Source organism: Vulpes lagopus, chromosome 24 (genome assembly GCF_018345385.1).
Source record: "Vulpes lagopus strain Blue_001 chromosome 24, ASM1834538v1, whole genome shotgun sequence".
In the NCBI taxonomy this organism is placed as follows: domain Eukaryota; kingdom Metazoa; phylum Chordata; class Mammalia; order Carnivora; family Canidae; genus Vulpes; species Vulpes lagopus.
The window spans coordinates 3,737,896-3,757,828 of NC_054847.1; the positions used below are offsets into that span (position 1 = coordinate 3,737,896).

General features: G+C 49.8%; 1 protein-coding gene across 3 annotated transcripts in view; it reads right to left on the reverse strand.

Annotated features, from left to right (window-relative positions):
- Nucleotides 1-497: 497 nt before the first annotated feature.
- GYPC (glycophorin C (Gerbich blood group)) overlaps nt 498-19,933 on the reverse strand; it is a 42,562-nt gene continuing 23,126 nt past the window's right edge. For 2 of the 3 annotated variants that reach the window (XM_041739653.1, XM_041739654.1), the window contains 2 exons: nt 2,154-2,210; nt 498-1,202 (listed from right to left, as the gene is read on the reverse strand). In XM_041739653.1, coding sequence (XP_041595587.1) covers nt 1,006-1,202; nt 2,154-2,210 — 254 coding nt within the window. In that variant the 3' untranslated portion in view covers nt 498-1,005. Of the gene's footprint in view, nt 1,203-2,153; nt 2,211-4,536; nt 4,619-10,392; nt 10,565-19,933 lie in introns of those variants that run through there. The other variant, XM_041739652.1, reaches the window with a different exon arrangement.

Here is a 19,933-nt window from a genome sequence, read left to right on the forward strand (position 1 = left end):
GACTGATGCCAGAAAGGTCAAGTGAGTTGCCCAAGGTCCCAGGACCAGGAAACGGTAATCCAAGGCCCAAACCCAGAGCAGTGGCACTCTGCAGTCTGTGCTGTAGCCATTGTTATTACAGGAAGGAGGGGTTCACTCGTAGTTATTTAACATGTGTAGTTTTTCTAATCCCATGCTTAGATAATCAGTGCTTCAGCCAGTGCCCTGGCAGCTAGGACAGCCTATTTTTAGAAGAACATTCCACTCTTATATTTGTTTCATGAAGTTTGTGCCTACATAGGGGAAAAAGAAATCTGGTCCCTAGGCCCTCCTTCCCCCGGGGGCTCAGGACCCCTCTGTGCAGTCTATGCTGAGACAAGCCAATGGGGATGGAAGTGGATGATCCCAGTCCCACGCATGCAGACTGTAGCAGAGAACACAAAGTCACACTGGTGAAAAGCAAGGCCTGAGTGGTAGTTCTCTTTCTCTAGACAATTACAGTGACGCTGTTTGAATGCTTGGTTACATTTCAAATTTATTTCTAATCATTTAGAGCTGGATCAATGGGAAACTAAGGTGCCTTTTAGCTTTGGCACCTGCTGTTCCCCCCAAATGTCAAGGACTGACATTTGATGCCATTATCCCCAGTCAGCCTACAGATGACTCACTTCCTTGCTGCCCCAGCCCTCAGACCCACCCACCTACTAAGGACTTTCACATCATGCTGATGACAAATTGTACTGCCCAGGAGGACCAAGACTTTCTCCCTCTGGCAGAACAAAGGCAGGCCTCCTGGGTAGCCACTGCAGCTCTGGGTGCCTGGGACAGTCCTCTTGTCGCTCAGTTACTCCTTCTTTCCTCTCTCTACCCAGGATGACACCTAGTGTTCCCGGCCAGGTGCATATCTTGGGGATGAGGTGGGTGCTCTTATTGTCCTCCTGGTAGTACAGAGCAGGGTGGGGTTGTGGGTGCATCTTCTCTCACGGAGTTGAAGGAGGCATCGGGGGAGGTGAGGCCTGGTGCCCTTCAGATAAAGTACTCCTTTTTGCTGTTGTCACCTGTGTCCTGGAGGGAAGGATCGTCCTGCAGGGCTGTGTCTGCACTTTCGGCAAATTCTGTGCCCTTGGCCTCGTTCGTGTAGTATGTGCCCTTGTGCTGGTACATGTAGCGTAGCATGAAGATCAGGAGGCAGATCAGGACAAGGGCTATAGCGGCGATCACACCTGCAGGAGGGAAGCAATGCATGGCTCAGTCTGGAGAAGGTATCTGGAACTAGGGACAGGGGGTCAGGATGCACAGGGCTTGGGGCAGGACAGATACTCTGCTATAATAAACACCAACCCCAGACAGACTGGTTCGTTCTTGCCCTTCTTCCTCCTGCCCAGAGTGTGCTCACCCTTATTTGTGCCCATCTGAGTTGCCCCCCTCTCTCCTTCTGCTCCTCCTACCTCCACTCAGCCTGGTGCAGGCTGAGGCTGGAATAGGATCCCAGAAGGGAACTTTGCTCAGGGGCACTTGGTCTACTGAGGAAGACAGATCTCTATGCAAAACTTGCAGAATGAGCTGCATGCATTTACCTAAAACTAAGGGGTTCATGGGCCCTTGGGACTTTCAGTTTTAAAACCAGAGTAATCCCAACTGAGAAGTTTCCTGGGACACAAGATTTGGTGCTAAAGCCCTGAAAGTGCCCAGAAGGCTAGACCCTGGTGACTGCCCTCTGTGCACTATTGGGGAAACAAGACAGGGCCATGGGAAGCACTTAGGACAAGTTGGGTGGAGTGTGAGTCACTGCTCATCATCCTTAGTTCCAGCACACTTTCTGAAGGTGAGGGCTGCATGAATCTGGCAGGGAAGCAGGGATCAACCAAAAAAGAGTTGAAGAGGGAGAGGATTCTGGAGGATGCTGTGCAAATGCATGGGATATGGGCAGACGTCAGCCTTTCATTTCTGTTTGGACTCATGAGCAGTTAGAAGAGGTTTGAAGTCTGGGCAATAGGGGGTGGGTCACTCGGAGCCTGGGAGTAATGGGGGAAGGGAAGACTTATGAGTTTTAGAGGGGCTTGCGTATAGGCCCCCATGCAGCCTCATTCTCATTCAGGCATTTGCTTTGTAGGCGGGTTCTACCCTGGGCATTCCATCTGACCCTCCTGGCTTGGAGGCCCAGGATAGCTTACCTGCAATGATGGCAATGTTTGCCCCCAGTGACATGAAAAATGTGCCAGTGTCGAGTTCTGTGAACAGAAGAGAAGAGCCTAAGTGGGGAGAAAAGTTTCCTGTACTTAGCAGCACCCCAGCTGTGCCTGCACCCCCTGCTCACAGGTGCACGGCTCTGCAAACACGCTGAGTGACAGGAGGTGGTGTGAGCATGGACAGGCTTCTGGCTCCGCCTGGCCACTGGCCAGTCTGGAGAGAACAGGTGAACCACAGTGGAGGCAGACTCCGGGCTGGCATCTCTGAAACAGTGCAAGTGGGGTGAGGGACAGGCTCCAGCACTGGGCAGACACTGGGGAGACATGCTTGATGGTGAGCATGAAGGTGGGCAGGGATGCACCTGTTGCCAGCACCACCTGCCTTTGGACCTCAGCATTTCTCACGAGAATGGGAAAAACAGACTATTTGTGAGGTGTCCCCACACGAGGAGGGTCTGTACAAGCCACCTACTGGTTTAGTTCCTTTCTCCCGTCATATCAGGGGGTCTTTGCCACAGTTTGATGAGGCGCGTGAGGCCAGTCCATTTCATAGGTGTGACACTGAGCATCAGAGAGTGACCTGCCCAGGGTCACACAGCTTGCCCCTTGGTGGGCCCTGAGTTTGCTCACACCCACTTCTGTGGAGTACTTTCTCTTTTCTCTCTTGAAGGTGCCCTTCCCAGGACGGCTCCTGTCTGGAGGCTCCCCCCCCCCCCCAGGCCCCTCTGTGATCTCTGAGGGGCTCTCCTGTGGGAAGGGCCGCCCCGGGGCACTACCAAATTACTGAGTGTTTTTCCAAGGTGCTACGGTCTGGCCACAGGGCTAGCATCTCAAGGAGAGCAGGCACCTGCACATCACTTCCAGCACAGTGTCTTCTCTCTCCTCTGGGAGATAAGTGAGAGGAAGGATTTATTAGACCACAGAAATATCAGTGTTAACATGGAAATCCCATGTTCCCGCTGCCATGGCTATGCATATTCAAACAGAGAAGACTTCTTCCTAACAGTCCTTTCTGCTCAGATAATCACTTTAATCATAGTGGGATGAGGTCATTCTCCCCAGCGCAGCGTTCAGATGCCTTTTTCTGATAAGAAACCAGCTGTGGTGCCAGGAGGGACAGTGCAGGGAGCCAAGGAAAGGTTGGAGGCAGAGGAGGAGAAGAACCAGCCTAGAGCCTGGAGGTGAGGAAGAGGTTAAAAGAGGTCCTCAGGCCAGTAAAGAGACAAAGCAGGCACACAGCAGGAGTCAGCACCGGGAGAGAAGGGGAGGCAGGAGGAGCAGTCAGATCAGCTTCTAAGTGCTGCATAGCCTCCACCTGAGGCCCGAAGGGCAGGAAGTTCACGTGGCATCTGCTTTGAGATCCAGGGTGAATGAGAGCAACCTGGAATTTAGCCACCTAGTACACAGTAGGTGCTCAATAAATACTCGCTGAATAATACTTCATAAAGAAATGCATGTAGGCACGTAGGCTTGTATACGTGGGTGAGTGTATTCAGACGCTGGCATTGTAGACCTTCCTCAATCATTAAGTGATCACACGATTCAGTAAGAAAAAAGAGTGGCCCCTTCCTGAAGTCTGCATGGATGGTCACAGAGGTTCATGTGAATTCATCCAGAATTGCCACTCGGAATGGCCCAGGTAAAGGCCAGCATTTCTTATGCCAGTTTGTCCAACCCAGGCAGGGGTAGAAAGGACTGCTGTTTCCTTTTCTTTTATAAACAATTGCTCGAAGCCTGTGCTTTCAGCTCTCACCTCTGGAGATGGTGGGGTGAGCGCTGCCTTCAGCTGTCCTCCCTTGCCCTGCTTCCCTTTAGCCAGCAGTAATGATAGGAGATATTTGGAAAGGCTGGCTGGAGTGAGCTCCATCTGCCCAGGAAGTTGATGGGTTAGTGTGCAAGCAGATTGGGACCCTGGAATGAAAGCCCACCCCTAGTGGGGTTGAGGGTGGGTATGTGATTGGAATCAGCATCACTCTGAGCTCAGGAATTGGGGTAGAGGGATTGAAGGACAATCCTGGGGGGGCATTTATGGCAGAACAAGGTGTTATTTACAGCTGGGTGTAGGTCTGAGGTCAGAAATAAGCCACTGTGTAGCCTTCATGGACAGGCATGGGAGGCCTCAACTCTTTCATAGAGATCCGAGGTATTCTGTGGTTTCCCTTCTTGGCTCCCCTCAAGATTGCAATGCCCCCACCAGAGAGAAAGCTCTACAAATCCCGGAACATGTTAGCCCCACTCATAGCTCTATGCCCAGAATCGGGCTAGGTGCCTGGCACCCAAGAACAGTTGTTGGATGTTATTTGAAAGCCTGGTCCCTTTGGGAGAACTGAGAATCAAACTGTACCTTGCATTGTCCACATTGTTGTGAAGGCAGCTTTAGGTTCAAGTCTTGGCACGAAATTTCACGGTGGTGTATCAGCAAAATATTTAATATTGACTGACTTTAGTTTCTGTGTATGTAAAACAAGATTAACAAACCCCCCCTGTGGTAGGGATTGGAAGTGACATGCCCACACATGATAAATATTTTATATATATTATGTAGACAATACCTCATGGCACATAGCTCAGAATAGGTGTTTACTGAGTTGTCACCACTTTTTCTTTTCTTTTTTCTTTTTTCTTTTTTTTTTTAAAGAAAGGCAGACTGCCACATACAGAGCCTCATTTGGATGTGTCTGGAGTCTTGGAAGCTTGACCACTCTACATTCTCCTACAGATGGACTTAAGAACTTATTTGGAGATTTGAGCTCCGCTACTCAAATATCCTTGTCCAAAGAACCATCCTTCTCTATCAGGGAAGGTCGTCCTCTTTGACTGAGGGAGCGGCTTTGGGAGGGACACACATGGAGTGGTGAGGAAGGAAGGAAATACCCCCTAGATAGCCAGATCTGCTGAATCAACCCTGGTGATCAGTGGGGTGACAGATATCATAGCCAGACCATCCTCACATCCTGTCACCACTAGCTTGATTTCACTCTTATTGTTACTCTGGTTTGCACATAACTCAAAGTCAGTGACCTAAGCGACCCACTAACAGATGTTGGGAGTCCTTGCAGAGGGTGGATGCTGGTCATGGATTCCCACCACAGTCTTGGCTGACAGTAAATCAGCATCTGGATGCTGAGTGTCTCTGTGTTCCCAGCATTACCACAGGGACAGAGGAGCTTTCAGGAAATAGAGGATGAGTCTCTAACCTCAGGGGGCTTATGGTTTCACTGGGAGATGTGATTATGACATACAACTTATTTAGGGCAGTGTTTGTCAAATGGTAAATCCCAACCACTGGTGGGACCCAACTAGAGAGAGAGGAAGGGGAGAGGGAGAGAAGCAAAAGAAGAAGACAAGAGGGGAGGGGAGAGAGAGACACAGAGAGAGGTATTCAGAAATCATCAGGCCCCTCATAGGCAGCCAGAGTAAATACTGTTTGGTGGGGCTTAGATTTCATTTGTGCACACACCAGTAGCATTCACCAAGCTGTTTGGAGGGCCTGGCTCAAACCACAGCGCTGTAAGAGCGAATGCCTGGTCCTGCGGTGTTGGGTTCAAGGGAGCGCAACTATGAGCAGGCAGATGGTGAAGCAAGCATGGCCTCACTCCAAACAAAAGCTGGTATGGGTCATGGCGACAAGGTGGCCATGCTGTGTGACAGCTCTGGGCTTCCAAATCCCCAGTGTGGCTAGCCACAGGCATCGCCACAAGGCCAGGGCCTGGGCCATGTGCCAAGGGCAGGGATAACAGATGCTTCCTGTGAGCTGAACTGATGAGTTTCCAGAAGGAGAGGAAAGGGGAGGGCTGTTACTACCCGAAACTCTCTTTAGGGGAGCTGCCCTCTAACAGGGGCAGGGGCGCGATGGCAAGTGGGAAGAATGACCCCTGATGGTGGAGATGAGGCCGTGTATCCTGGGGGTTCATCCTCTGGAGGAGGAGGAGCACTGCATAGGTTCTCTGTGTATTTACTAGCAGCTTGGGCATAGCCAACAGGATGCAGGACTTAGCAGCAGCTGGGCCCTGGGGGTTGGGAGGTGAGGAGGGTATTTTCCGATGTTGACAGAGAGCAGTGGTTAGGCGCCGGCTCCAGGGACAGAGGCCAACCCTTTGTTGCCACTGAGGACCTCCCTTCGTCTGTGTTGTCTGCCTGATGAAGCTGCGCCAGGAGTTCTCTTCCTTCCTGCGAGGTTTTGTCCTCACACCTCCCTGCCCATCTCTAGCAGATTTTCCCTGTGCCTCACGGGTTATGTCCGAAGTGCCTGCTCCCTGCTTCCCATGTCCGCCTGGCCCAGCAAAGGGCAAGAATTTGGGCCAGGGCTGAGGCCTCTGGGGATTGAGCTCCTTTTAGTCAAGAGGGAGAATGGCTTTGGGAAAGGAGACCTAAGTGTTCTGGGAAGAGGAAGATTATTTCAGTTTTAAAACCATGAAGGGGAACACAGGTTTGTCATGGAGTCCTTGGGGGAATTCCTGCCATGGCAGCCCTGTCTATGACAGCAACGCAGAGGCAACCACACCACCGCCCGGCAATCTGCAGAGCTCTGAGCCACTTACCCCAGAGCTATTTCAAGGGGACTACAGATCTGGTTAGAAAAGTCAACTCTCTTGGGATCCCTGGGTGGCGCAGCGGTTTGGCGCCTGCCTTTGGCCCAGGGCGCGATCCTGGAGACCCGGGATCGAGTCCCACGTCGGGCTCCCGGTGCATGGAGCCTGCTTCTCCTCCCTCTGCCTGTGTCTCTGCCTCTCTCTCTCTCTCTCTGTGACTATCATAAATAAAATAAAATAAAATTCTTTAGAAAAGTCAACTCTCCCACAGCAATGACTTTGCACGAATATGATTTGGGTTCAGGAGGAGGGCAGCTATTGGGGAAGGGACAGGAAACTTTGTGGCCCTAGAAAGTTCTTCACTCCCCCTGGAGTTTCTTCTTCCTGTGCTAGATTCTTGCCTATCGGCATAAGGAATCTGGCAATTTCTTATGCCAGTTAAGCAGAAAGCAGTTGACAACTGGAGTTTATTATCTGACTTTTATTTTTTGGTAGGAGAAATGTCGACCACATTTCCTATTCTTTGATGGTTTGTTATCATACCCTGAAAGGATAGAACAGTTAAGCTACAACTGGGGAAGAGCTGATCTCGGGATAGTGGTGCTACAAAGTAATAAACGAAGGGCTTATTATTTGCTGTCTGTCCATCTCTCTTGCAAGCCAGAAATGTTGGCTAAGCAGGTAGCATTGGCCCAGCCCCAGGGATGTGGAGAGGATGGGGTGTACCCCCAGGGAGCTTATGACTTGATTGAGGAGATTCAACATATTTATGTGAAAAGGAAATGAGCAATAAAGATATGCCTGGGGGTGTTGCAGAGGGGACTCACCCATCAGACTCAGCCCCAGGACTCCCAGTGTCTTTGACATGATAGTGCAGACGCTCATGATTTTGTTTCTTCTTCCTTTCCTCAGCAACATTTCTTTAGCACCTACTATTTTGCACGATGTCATCCCTAGCGAAGCAAGGGCCTTACCTTTACGGAGCCTACTGTGTGACAGACAGAGACAAATGCCCGTGGGTAGGTTTAGGGAGGGTCGCTGCCTGATGTTCTCAGGAAGGGCTTTCTGGAGGAAGAGGAGGCCCCCCACGGGGGGGGCCTGACCTATGGAGACGGCAGGGTAGGCAACGCAGGCAGGGGGACCCGGGTGCAGTGGTGAGAGGGCATGGGGGGCAAGTTCATAGTGGAGAAGTCACAATTTCTGGGTGGGGCCAGAGGACCTCCGTGTGCCCTGTCGTGGTAGCACGTCATCATTATGGCAGGTGCAAAGCCCCGTGAGGTGAGGTAGGCCTACACCTATGCCGGAGCGCACAACTTCTCAGGCAAGTTAGCTCACCTCTAGGAGCCTCCTTTCCATTTCTGTAAAGTAGAGAGTAAAACCTCTTTCTGATAGGGTTAGTGGGGGCTGATAGGCCTGGGTTCGCAATCGGAGTGTGCATCAGGATTTCCTGGTGGATTTGTGATACCACAGATGTCTGCACCCACCTCAGATTCGGACGCAGCATGCTTAGAAAGGGCCGGAGAATATGCTCCCAGGGGCTGCTGATGTGCTGCTCCAGGGGCCTGTCTTTGAAAACCACTGAGCTCATGACAGAGTGGCTTACAGACCACGTGCTCAGTTAAAATGCTATCACACACCTCCTGTCTGCAAGGAGGTGATATAAAGCGTTGGTAAATGGAAGTCGTGGGGGATGGTACTCTCTTAGCAATGAAAATAAGAAGTCCCAGTCCCAGGGGTCCTCATCACAACCTGAGCTTAGGGTCCTTCCTTTAAGGAGCCAGCTGACGTAGTTTCAGACTTGGCATGGTGGTAACTGTGAGAATCTGTCACCTGTGTTGGCTCCCTTGCCTGCCCCCATGACTGGAGCTGAGTGAGAGGACCGAGGGCCCTGTGCCAGCATCTCGCAGGTACACTTGGTCTCTGATCAATGTCTGATCATTGAGACTGTAGTCTCCTTTGCCTTGTTCTTTGGAAACTCTGAAAGTCTCAGCTGCCCCCTGGATGTCCATCTGCATGCTGCGTGTTTGCAGTGAGACCTCTGGAAGGGCAAACAACCTTTGCTGATTTATTTCAGTATCCCTGGGCTCTGAGGATGCAGCAGGGAAGTGGTTCTCCACAGAAAGGTGTCTGGGGCACCAAAATGGCAAAGGGAATGGTTGCTTACGGATATTTTGAGGAGCTAGGAGGGGACAATAGTATCCTAATCAACATTTTCTTGGCTTCTAGCTCTGAGCTCCAGCAGAAGTGACTGGAGTACAGATGGCCCTGGATACACAGCTCCATCTAGACTAGAATAGAGTGAGGTGCAGGAAGCCTCCACCTGCCAGGCTCAGGGCTGAGTGCCCGCATACCTATGAGGTGTGCACACTGGCTGTGTCAACCAGGCTCAGGGGTGAACAGGTGAAGGAGTGAGGTCCACAGCAAAAGGCAGTCCCACAGTACGACTGAGCTCCCGCCTAGACCACACCTGGACCATCCTGGGGAGTGCTGTGTCCTTTCTTTTCTCTTTCTCTCTCTCTTTTTTTAGATTTATTTATTTATTTATTTATTTATTTATTTATTTATTCATTCATTCATTCATTCATTTATTCATTCATGAGAGAGAGAGAGAGAGAGAGAGAGAGAGGCAGAGACACAGGCAGAGCGAGAAGCAGGCTGTATGCAGGGCATGGAGCTTGATCTTGGGACTCCAGGATCACACCCTGGGCCGAAGGCAGATGCTCAACCGCTGAGCCACCCAGGTGTCCCCTGCTGTGGCCTTTCTAACCTCAGCTTCCTCACATTTGAAACGTGATGGCACAGCTGCATAGGCTCCTTGTGAGTTAGTGTGTGGTGAGCACGTAGCACAGTGGCCAGCACAGGTTGGCTGTTTCATTATCATCATTGTCACCATTATCGCCATTGTGAACAATATCAAAATAGCCTCAAAGTGAGATTTTTAAAAAATGGCCACCTTTAATTCTCTCATACAGTATTTGGCAAATGTGTCACCCTAAGAATCAAAAATTCCACTTCTAGTAATTGATCCTAGAGAAATAATCTGAAAAGGAAACAAAAATTCATGCTCAGGAAAGTATACTGCAATTTGGTTTAAAATGGGAAATAAAAGAAAGAGAACAATCTAAACATTCCACATTAGGGAGTTGGTTATGTAAATTCTGATACGCTTATATAATAGAATATTATGCAGCTATTGAAGTGATGCATGGAAATCCTTAGTGACAGGAGGAAATGCTTACAGTATGATTTAAGAAGAAAAAACAGGACCCTATAAATATAAATTATGTTAAGTATTCAAAAAAATACCTATGAGAAAGGAATAAAAGGAAATAGCATGTTGAGGTAGTAGCTTCTGAGTGGTGGCTGGGTAGCGGTTAGAGGTGGCATTATTTTCTCCAAACATACATTTATTTTTCTGCACTTTCCAAATTATCTATGATAAACATGTTTTCTTAAAGTCAAGAAATGGGAGTGGATCTCCAGAAAGGGCTATCATCAAAGAATCTTCGAAGCTGACTAAAAGGTCTACAAAGTTCCCTCCTAGCTCCCCCACCCCTGCTTGCACTGCCCCACCCTCTGTGGGGTGTTTGCATCCTTTCTGCAGTGTTTCCCATAAAAGCCACCATGGGCCGTCACTGGACAGTGGGACTATGGATGCACTTTCTCAATGACTGAGTCTTGTGTTCACCTACCTTTTGTCTGACCCAGTAGACATTCTCCCTTCCGATAAAGAAGTCCTCGCAGGGGAAAACTGCAAGTGCATTCAATGCCCCTAGCTCATCTTGCCTTTTCCCTGGGCTGCAGATGTGGATGGAGGAGCTCCAGATGTGGCTTGAGTCCAAAGTCCTCACAGACACCCTTTTTCTGCAGGTGGAAACAAAGGCAAGCTCTGGCCATCTCAGGGGATGAGTCAGAGCCTGGATATGAGAAATCCTGCAGCTGCTAGACGACAGGTTTTGCTCCTTAAGTCATCGTGGGTGTTCTACTCAGCTGGCCACTTAGGGATCCCTGGATTTGAGCATCTTCCTAAAGACACTGGAAGGATCCCTCTCACTTCCTAGACTGGTGGAGAGCCCTCTAGGCAGGATTCTTTGAAAGGAGGCTCAATTGTCCCTCTAATTTCAGTCTCAGGGGAAGGGACCTTATAATGGAAATGCACAGACTCAGTTTCCCCTCTTGGCCTCCTCTTCTCTCCATCTCTTCCTTTCTTCCTTATCTCTGTGGCCATCTTCAGTCACTTCATGCTCATCCATATCTCTTGCCTCTTTTTTTCAAGTGTAGTGATTTTTCCATCAATGATTTCTGCCCCCCCCACCCCCACACTTTCAGAGTCTGTATCTGTTCTTGTATTTATAAAGAAGTGATGGGGTTTAGATCTGGAAGCAATGACTATAGTTTGCTTTGAAGAGTGCTAGCTGTGTGGGTGCCGCAGACCTCAATCGGGGAAGATCCTTGTATTCCCTGAAATCCAGCCATTGTAACTTTAAGAGAGTGTGATTGCACCTCAAGGTCACAGAATGTCTCATCTTTCACAATGTCTGTGGGAAGGGGGCTGGAGAGTTACTATGATCTATTGTACACATTGTCGTAAGCATGTACTTATCAGTTGCTGGGTCACAGCAGCTCCGGGTTGGAAATGACCTTGAATGTTCATCCTGGTCATTGTTGTCTGGTTCTGCCGTTACTCTACAGCCTCCCTGACCACAGTGCCTACACTGCATCCACAGCTTCCCACGGTTATCAACCCAGCCACGGATTCCTTTTCTTTCCACCTGAGCTGGGTGGCTCCAGGGCCCCAGGACACAGCTGTCCATCTGGCCCTTGTTTTGCTACCTGATCAGTCCAGGAGAGCTCCTCGAGCTGGCAAGGGGCTGCCACCCCTACCTCATGTTTTGTGGGGAAAACACATACAGAGTATGGCAATGTTTGTTAGCAAGCTTCCACATTCTCTCACCCAGTTAAGCACACTGGTATTCAAAGCAATTACTCATTCACGATATAATTTTAATTCTGGTCTCCTACAGGTAATGCCTGCAGCCAGGAGGCCCTGAGTTGAGCAGGCATGGGAGGAGGGCCCTTTGGTGGAGGAGAGACAGGCAGGGAAGATGATGGGGCCCTGCAATGGGGACACAGCTTCTGTCCTCCCTTTGCATTGTCAGAATGTGCTTTGTGTATCTCCTCTTGACCTGGGACTGCATTGTGGGACAATTCTATAACTTTTTAGTCCCTTCTGGGAAAAGTCTAGTCCACAACGAAAGCTTTGGTCTTATATCCATTTTAAAGCTCCTAAGTGAAATCGGCTAGTCACAGAAGCACAAATGCTGCATGATTCCATTTATATGAAGAATCTAAAATAGTCGAATTCATAGAACCCACGGGTGGAATAGTGGTTGCTAGGGGCTGGGGGTAAGTGGGGACTAGCTAATCAATGAGCAGTTTCAGAAAATGAAGGTGGAAAGCCCTAGAGATGTGTCCACAGTCAACTGCATGGTACCCTGGAACACTGGTTAAGAGGGTAGATCTCATGGTAAGTGTTCATACCACAATGAGATAAAATGTTTTTTAAAAAACTCCCACTTGTGCTCAGCCGGGTCAGCAGGGGAAAGAGGGCCTGGTCGCTCGCTCTCCTTAATTCTTCCCTCTCCATCAATTCTGCTTCTGGCCTCTCCAGAGTGGCAGTGGAAAGGAGATTCGAGACCAGGGGGAACTGTCTTTTTACCTAATGGGTGACATGGTTGTTTGGTCTTGGTGGGGGTGGTAGTCCTCGACTGGGCAGTCTCTTTCTGCGGCCAGGGTGATGGCCTCTGGGAAGAGCTGAGGCAGGTGTGCCCACCCTGCCCTGCCCCTCACCCCAGTGGGCCTTGAGCTGACTGACCCCTCAGTGGCTCCCTATCTAGCCTGGATGATGCTCTTCTGAGTGGGCTGCTTGAAAGTGGTTCATACCCAGGCCCTCTGAGCCTGACCCTGCAGACCAAGGAAGGTTTAGGATCTGCTGCTGCTACTTCTACTGCACAGAGGGATGGAGAGCCAGCAACCCAGTGGCACCGGCCCTGCCTGCTCTGGGGGCTCTCTCAGGCCTTCTCATTTGGCCAGAGGTAGAGGCTGAAGGCCACTTAGGGAGACAAGGACAACGTGGTATTGTAGTCTCCCAAAACTGCCCTCAGGGATGCCCTCTGGGCAGCAATCTAGCCTTTCTGAGACTATAGCTTATGGGTGACTGTGCCTGCCCCAGTGTGGACTCCATTTAGGATGTGTCCAGTGTCTGTTTAGAACGTGAGTGTGCTTATTGTTTCCTCAGCTTTGGGTCTTCATGGAAATTCCCATATTATATCACACACACAAGTGCACAGGCACACACACATGCACACACACATGGTGTTCTAGGACCTGTGGCCCTGTAGCGCCCTTCCTTGGGCTGATGCAACTGCTTCTCTGAGACAAGGTCCCTATCACTGGTTGCCAGGCTGTCAGCTTCCCAGCTATGGGACTATTCCAGCCCAAGGTCAAACACATGGATGGTGAATGAGATCCACACTGGGGAAGATAATTCTCTAAGGAGCCAGTGTGCCTCTCAGTGAGGTGTGAGGCTCAGAACAGCAGTGCTCACCCGGGAAGTGGGCCAGTGGTACTCTCGCCAATCAGGCATGGACCTAGGGAGGGCTTGATCTCTGCAGCTTAGGGAAGAACAGAGGCTGGCATTATAAAGCCTCTCCCTGTAGTGACCCTACAGTCCTCCCTGTAGCCCCCGTAGTGCCTGCCTCTGAAGCTTTTCTGAAGACAACGTCATCTTCTCAGACTTACCCAAGCCCCCATAGGCCTATGTGGCCTTTGCTCTCCCTTTCACAGCCTGAGGCCCGAGCTGCCCACTGGCCTCCACTTCCCCACAGATCCAGATTGCCTGCGGCTGTCTTTCCCTACTTGAAACCTTCCTTTCCCGATGTGTATAATGATGCCATTGCCCCATTTGGGGAGCTCATTTTATAATTGCATGTATTGTTCCAATTTTTCACAAGAATCACTGAGGTGAATATTATAACGTCTATCACTTTACAGTTGAAGAAACTGACACTCAGAGAGATCGAGTAACTTGCCTGAGGTCACATAATGGATAAGGGTGGGATTGGAATCTAAGTCTGTCTGATCTCAAAGCTAATTCCAGAATCATCCATCCAACAAAAGTCTCTGAATGGCTACTGTGTTCCTGTTTTAGAGACTGAGGATCTCATAGTGCACAGCACAAAGCCCTGTCCTCAGGGTCTTCCATTCCAGAGGAGGAAAGTAGCCATTAGCTCACAAAAAATGTGGATCCATGCTATAGGGCCAGGTGGTTATAGACACCAAAAGACAAAGAAAGGAGACGAGTGAGTGATCAGGGAGGCTCTCAGAGGAGGTGCTTTTGGGCTGTGCTACAGCTGTGCTGTCTGTGTCCTACCAAAATTCATATGTTGAAATGCCTCCTTGTGATGGTATTGGGAGGTGGAGCTCTCATGAATGGAGTTAGCACCTTTATAAAAAGACCCTGAGAGGGATCCCTGGGTGGCGCAGTGGTTTGGCGCCTGCCTTTGGCCCAGGGCGCGATCCTGGAGACCCAGGATCGAATCCCACATCAGGCTCCCGGTGCATGGAGCCTGCTTCTCCCTCTGCCTGTGTCTCTGCCTCTCTCTCTCTCTCTCTGTGACTATCATAAATAAATAAAAATTAAAAAATAAAAATAAAAAAAAAAGACCCTGAGAGCTCCTTTACCTCTTCTGCCATGTAAGGACCCAGACAGAAGATGGTCATCTATGAAGCAGAAAACACGCTCTCACAAGATACAGGATATCTCAGTGCTTTGATCCGGGGCTACTAGCCTCCAGAAGCACACACAAATGTCTGCTCTTGAAGTCTTCCAGGCCACAGTACAGCACCCTGGGTAGCAGCCTAAGCTGCTTCGTATAGGGTGAAGCAGAGGGAGAAAGAGCCCTGATCATTCTGAATCCACAAGAGGAGTGTTCCAGATGGACACTGGCCAGTGTGAAGGCCAGAGCAGGAATGCTTGATGAGCTCTGGAGTGAGGCAGAGATCGTGGGGCTAGAAGGTGCAGCACTCAACAGGAAAGAAGTACGGCTTCCATCTGAGAGGGATGGAAGGCCAGGGAGGGTCTCCCACGGGAGCTGTTCACGTTGTTTCTATCTGAGCAGCATCACTGTGGCTGCCATGCTGAGGACAGACTCAGGGGTGAGGATGGGAGCCACCACAGCCACGGTCCATGCAAGTGCTTAGGCCTGCACAGTGGTGGTGCTGGCGATGAAGAACAGGGGTATTTTGGACACGTCTGGAATAGGGGCCGCTATTGGATTAGGGTGAGCGAATTTTAAAAAAATAAGAAAAAAGAAAATAGAGACAGGAAAGAGTCAAGATTTTGGACTGAGTGGGAAGGCTGGGGCTCCGTTTACTAGGAGGGGTGGGCAATCTGTTCAAGGGGAGGTGAAGACCTGCTATGCCCAGAGAGCCTCCAGATGTGAAGCACAGTTTCAGTGTAGGCCACTGTGCGTAGGGTCTCGGGGCTCAGGGGAGAGGTGGAGGCTGCAGTCCCAGCTAGGGCCTCCAGTGTTTCAATGGCATTAACAGTCAAGGGTAGGGAGAAGAGGAGCGAGGGTTGAGCCAGGGGTCTTCCACAGGGCGTCCCAAGAGGGAGCAGGCACAGGACCAGGAGGAAATCAGGGAATGCTGTGTCAAGAAGTTCTCGGCTTTCCCTTTGCTGCTGTCCACAGTGTCTGGGCTCCTAACCTCTGAGTGTATATTAGACCCATCTTGCACATCACCTAGACTCTGTTGAGATCCTCCCCCTCCCCTCCCTCACTGAATTGCCTTCCTCCATTGGATTAGCTCTGGCAGCATGACCATCCCCAAACTTAAGAAAAGGAGAACCTCCCCTGATACCCTGCCTCCCTCCTGCTCCTGGAGGAGCAGCAAAGTTCCCCAAAAGATTTCTATACATGTTTTTAGTATTTGAAGTGCTTCTTTTTATTTCTTTCCCAGAGAGGTAAACTGAAATGGAGATTCTACAGTATGTGGGAGGCTTGGAGAGAGTGGAGGCAGGGAAACATGGTGGTTTGCGGGACAACGCACTGGGGCTGTGGTCACGGTGCTGAGGTAGGGCTGGTCCATGTGAGCGTGCATGAGTGTGAGACTGTGCAACATGTATTTGTATGTGAGTGAGTGGGGTGTACTTGCAGCCACGGCCACGTTTAGGTGCAGGCATGCAGCAGGGAGGAGCTGGATATATCTAGACTGAGTGGACAGGTGAGAATGAGAAAAGACGAAGACAACATTCAACCTAAACCAGTTGGGTTATAGAAGTAGACAAAGCCCAGAGGTTTCGTCCGCCTGGAGTTCACATCCTAGGGAAGAGATACAGATAATGCAAAGGGGGGATAAATTAGTGTGCTAATGGTGATAAGAGAAAAAAATGGAGCAGAAAGGAAGGTGGGGCTCCGGGTGGGAGCTACAAGTTTAAACAGTGCAGCTGAGAGGGCTCAGGAAGAAGGTGGCATCTGAGTAAGGCCTGAACCAGGCAATGGGGGAGGATGGAGGCATCTGGGAAACAGTGTAGCACACAGAGGAACAAGTGCAAAGGCAATGAAGTGGGGACAGCTCTGCGTGATTCAGGAACAGCCAGAAGGCCAGTGCGGCCCTAATAAAATGAGTTGTAGAAGACAGTGTTGGAGTATGAACTGGGGGGATGGGGTCAGGGGTGGGGAGACCATGTGGGGCCTTGAGAGCTCTGTATGGGCATCAGCTCTCACTCTGAGGTAGACAGGAGCCATGGGAGGATTCTGAGCAGAAGAGTGACATAAACTGAGACACTGACAGGATGACACTCTGCAAGGGAAGGGGACAATGAGGGTGCTGTGGTAAAATCCAGGGTGGAGAGGATGGTAGCTTGGACTCTGGTGGAAGAGGTGAGAAATCGTGGCCCTGAATATATTTTCTAGGGGTTACTGGCAGGAGTTGAGGACTTGCAACAAAGGACCGCAACAATGGGCTACAGAGTCTGAGCACCATAAGGGAAGAGGTGAGAAAGGAAGGGAGGTGGCCAGGCTGCGGAGGGCGGAGTGCCCTGGGCTGATGAGCCGAGTGGAGATATGGAATGGACACTGGCACGAGCTAGGAGTGCCGGGGTCCACTGGAGGGCAAGATGACTGAAATGGAGACTGGGGTCACTAGCAGTGTCCCATGCCAGGAGTGACTATAGGAGCTAGTTGCAGGAGTTGAAGGAAGTCACCTGTATGTATGCACAGCATGAAGAATGATGGTGGCAGTGTGAGAGAGGCAGCAGAGGGAATGGCCTTACCCTAGGGAACAGGGTGTGTGCTTTTTAGAAGGAGGGGGCTTAGGGAGGAAGGAGTCATAGTGCCTGGGAAGTAACCTGTCTCTTACACAGCGCCCAATGGCACAGGGGCATGGGAGAGAAATGCAGTGTCTTCTGAGAGCCAGGCTTCCTCTCCCATGGGAGAAGAGGCTGAGGGAAGGGGGTGATGCAATCTGGGGGCCTAGGGATAGAGACGCCAGCAGCGCTGAGGGTCTGGTCAGCGAGGGAAGTACTGAGCCATAGGGGAGAGGGCTGGGGCATCCCATGTCCTTGGCGTCTGTGTGGGAGGCCTGGAGCACTCTCAGGGTTGTCTGCGTGTGCCCCTCTCCTCTCTCCTGGTCATTCAATCCCCAGAGGGACTCTCTGATGATTCAAGGGCTACAGTCAGTGGCATCTAGGCCATAAGGGCCCCGAGAAGCTGAGTCATCTGTCCCTTCCCTTTGATTGATGATGGGGGCAGGCTGGTGTCTCTGGCCAGATTCCTGTTGGTTCTCCTGCTGAAGATCTACTCCAAGTTCCACTGCCTGACATTTCAGAACTTCTGAATGCCTACAGCCCTTATTTCAGGTACAAATAAATCCTCTAAGTTTGCCTTTATCCTTGCTTTTCATGTTCAGGCCGCCTGGCTGGAAAGAAGCTCCTGGAAGGCCTGTGCTGCACTGTGCCATCATGACTCTGGGCCTTTGCAAACTCCTGTTCTGCCAACAAGTTTAGATCATGTCACCTCCTCTGGGAAGCCTTCCCTGACTTCTGCAAAGGGCCTGTGTGCTCTCTCTATCCCAGGAGAAGGCAGCAAGCTTTCTAATATTCCTTTTTTTTTTTTAAGGGTTTTTATTATTTATTTATTTATTTACTTATTTATTAATTCATTCATCTATGAGAGACAGAGAGAGAGAGAGAGAGAGAGAGAGAGAGAGGTAGAGACACAGGCAGAGGGAGAAGCAGGCTCCATGCAGGGAGCCTGACATGGGATTTGATTCCGGGCCTCCAGGATCACGCCCTGGGCTGAAGGCGGCGCCAAACCGCTGAGCCCCCCGGGCTGCCCAGAAGCAAGCTTTCTCACAAATATTTTAGGCTTTATAGACCACATACAGTTTTTGTTGCATAAAACAGAGACTCTGCCATATAGATGGCATGGTATGATTTTATATGCATAAAACAAAGTCTCTTTGTTTTATCTTTTTTTTTTTTTTTAGATTTTATTTATTTATTCGAGAAACAGAGAGAGAGGCAGAGACACAGGCAGAAGGAGAAGCAAGCTCCATGCAGAAGCCTGACGTGGGACTCGATCCTGGGTCTCCAGGATCATATCCTGGGCTTAAGACAGCACTAAACTGCTGAGCCACCTGAGCTGCCCTATCTTCTTCCTTCTTTTTCCTTTTTCCTTCTTCCTTCTTCCTTCTTCCTTCTTCCTTCTTCTTCTTCTTCTTCTTCTTCTTCTTCTTCTTCTTCTTCTTCTTCTTCTTCTTCTTCTTCTCCTTCTTTTCCTTCTCCTTCTTCTTCTTCTTCTTCTTTCTTCTTCTTCTTCTTTTTTTTAACTATACTTTAAAAATGTAAAAATCATGACTCTACCAAAACAGGCCAGAGGCTGAGTTTGGCCAGAAAGCTGCAGTTTGCTGAACAACTTGTTCAAATCACCATTAAAATGCTTTGCAGTTGTCTGTCTCCTGTGCTGATTTTTAATACTGGAGGGCAAGGGCTGTATTTTACATACCTCGAATCTGACACAATGCTATGGGAACGAATAAGTGATGTTGCATAAAATATCCTCTGACATGCATGTCACAGTTGACTCTTTTATCATTTTTCTGCACACCTGCCTTTCACAAGTTAAATAAATAACCTCCTTAAGAGTCTCCAAGCCAACCACGAAACAGCCCTTTCACAGATGCGCACTAAGCTTTCAATGATATTAATGGATGTCATTTATTAAGCTTCTGGTATGCAGCAGGCCAATGTAGGGTCCTGGGGACACAGAATTAAAGCCAATAGACCATGTGTGTGTGCTCACACATGTGACTCAAGTCCAGGTCACTCGGTTTCTGCGCAGCCCAGGGTCACACTGACATGCCCTCTACAGTTCCTGCTCTTCAGCTGGATCACATGTGCTAATCCTTACCACTTCTCTGGAGGACTTAATTCACTTAAAAAATCATATAATTGCATTTTCAGCATAATTAGGTACCTAATTACTGACTAAATGTCCTCGATCAGGCTGCGTGTGTAAATAATAATGATTTAGTTAGCCATGCTTTGTTATTGGCTTTCCAGAAGGCTTATCAGTTGGTGAACAGGATGCAGAAAATGTTTTTCTCCTTCCTTCACTGAATTTGACAGGAAGGAGTGGCGGAGCCCTTTCCTGTTGGGAGAAGAGCAGAGTGGGGAGGAGAACAGGAGGTGGAGGGGACTGCTATTGCCTGGGGACCTTGATTGAAAGCCTCAAGTAGAGCCTGTCAGATGAAGGCATGAGTGCCCACATCCTAAAGACAGACAAGATCACTTCCTCCCCAGGATGTGCTAAGGGAGGCCAAAGTGGCCCTGAGACAGTGAACCTCTAGGTAATGGACCAGAAGGGTAGAGATGTGGTGAGTATCCTGGAAGGTCACAGGAGTAGGAGGCATGTGTGGCTCCTCTTCCATTTCCTGGAATGTTTCTCTTCCTCCCAAGCCAGTGAGAGCACCACACTGAGGGATGCTGCTTTCTCTCCACCGGGTAAAGGCATGCTGAGGCTCACTGTTCTTACACATGCAATGGGATTGTGAGAGAACCTTGGAGGGCAGTTGCAAGGATGACATGAGTTGATGCATATAGATGGCATGGTACGATTTTATATGCAATACCTGTTAGCTAGTATTGTGAAAGGTACTTCTGTGGTTTTG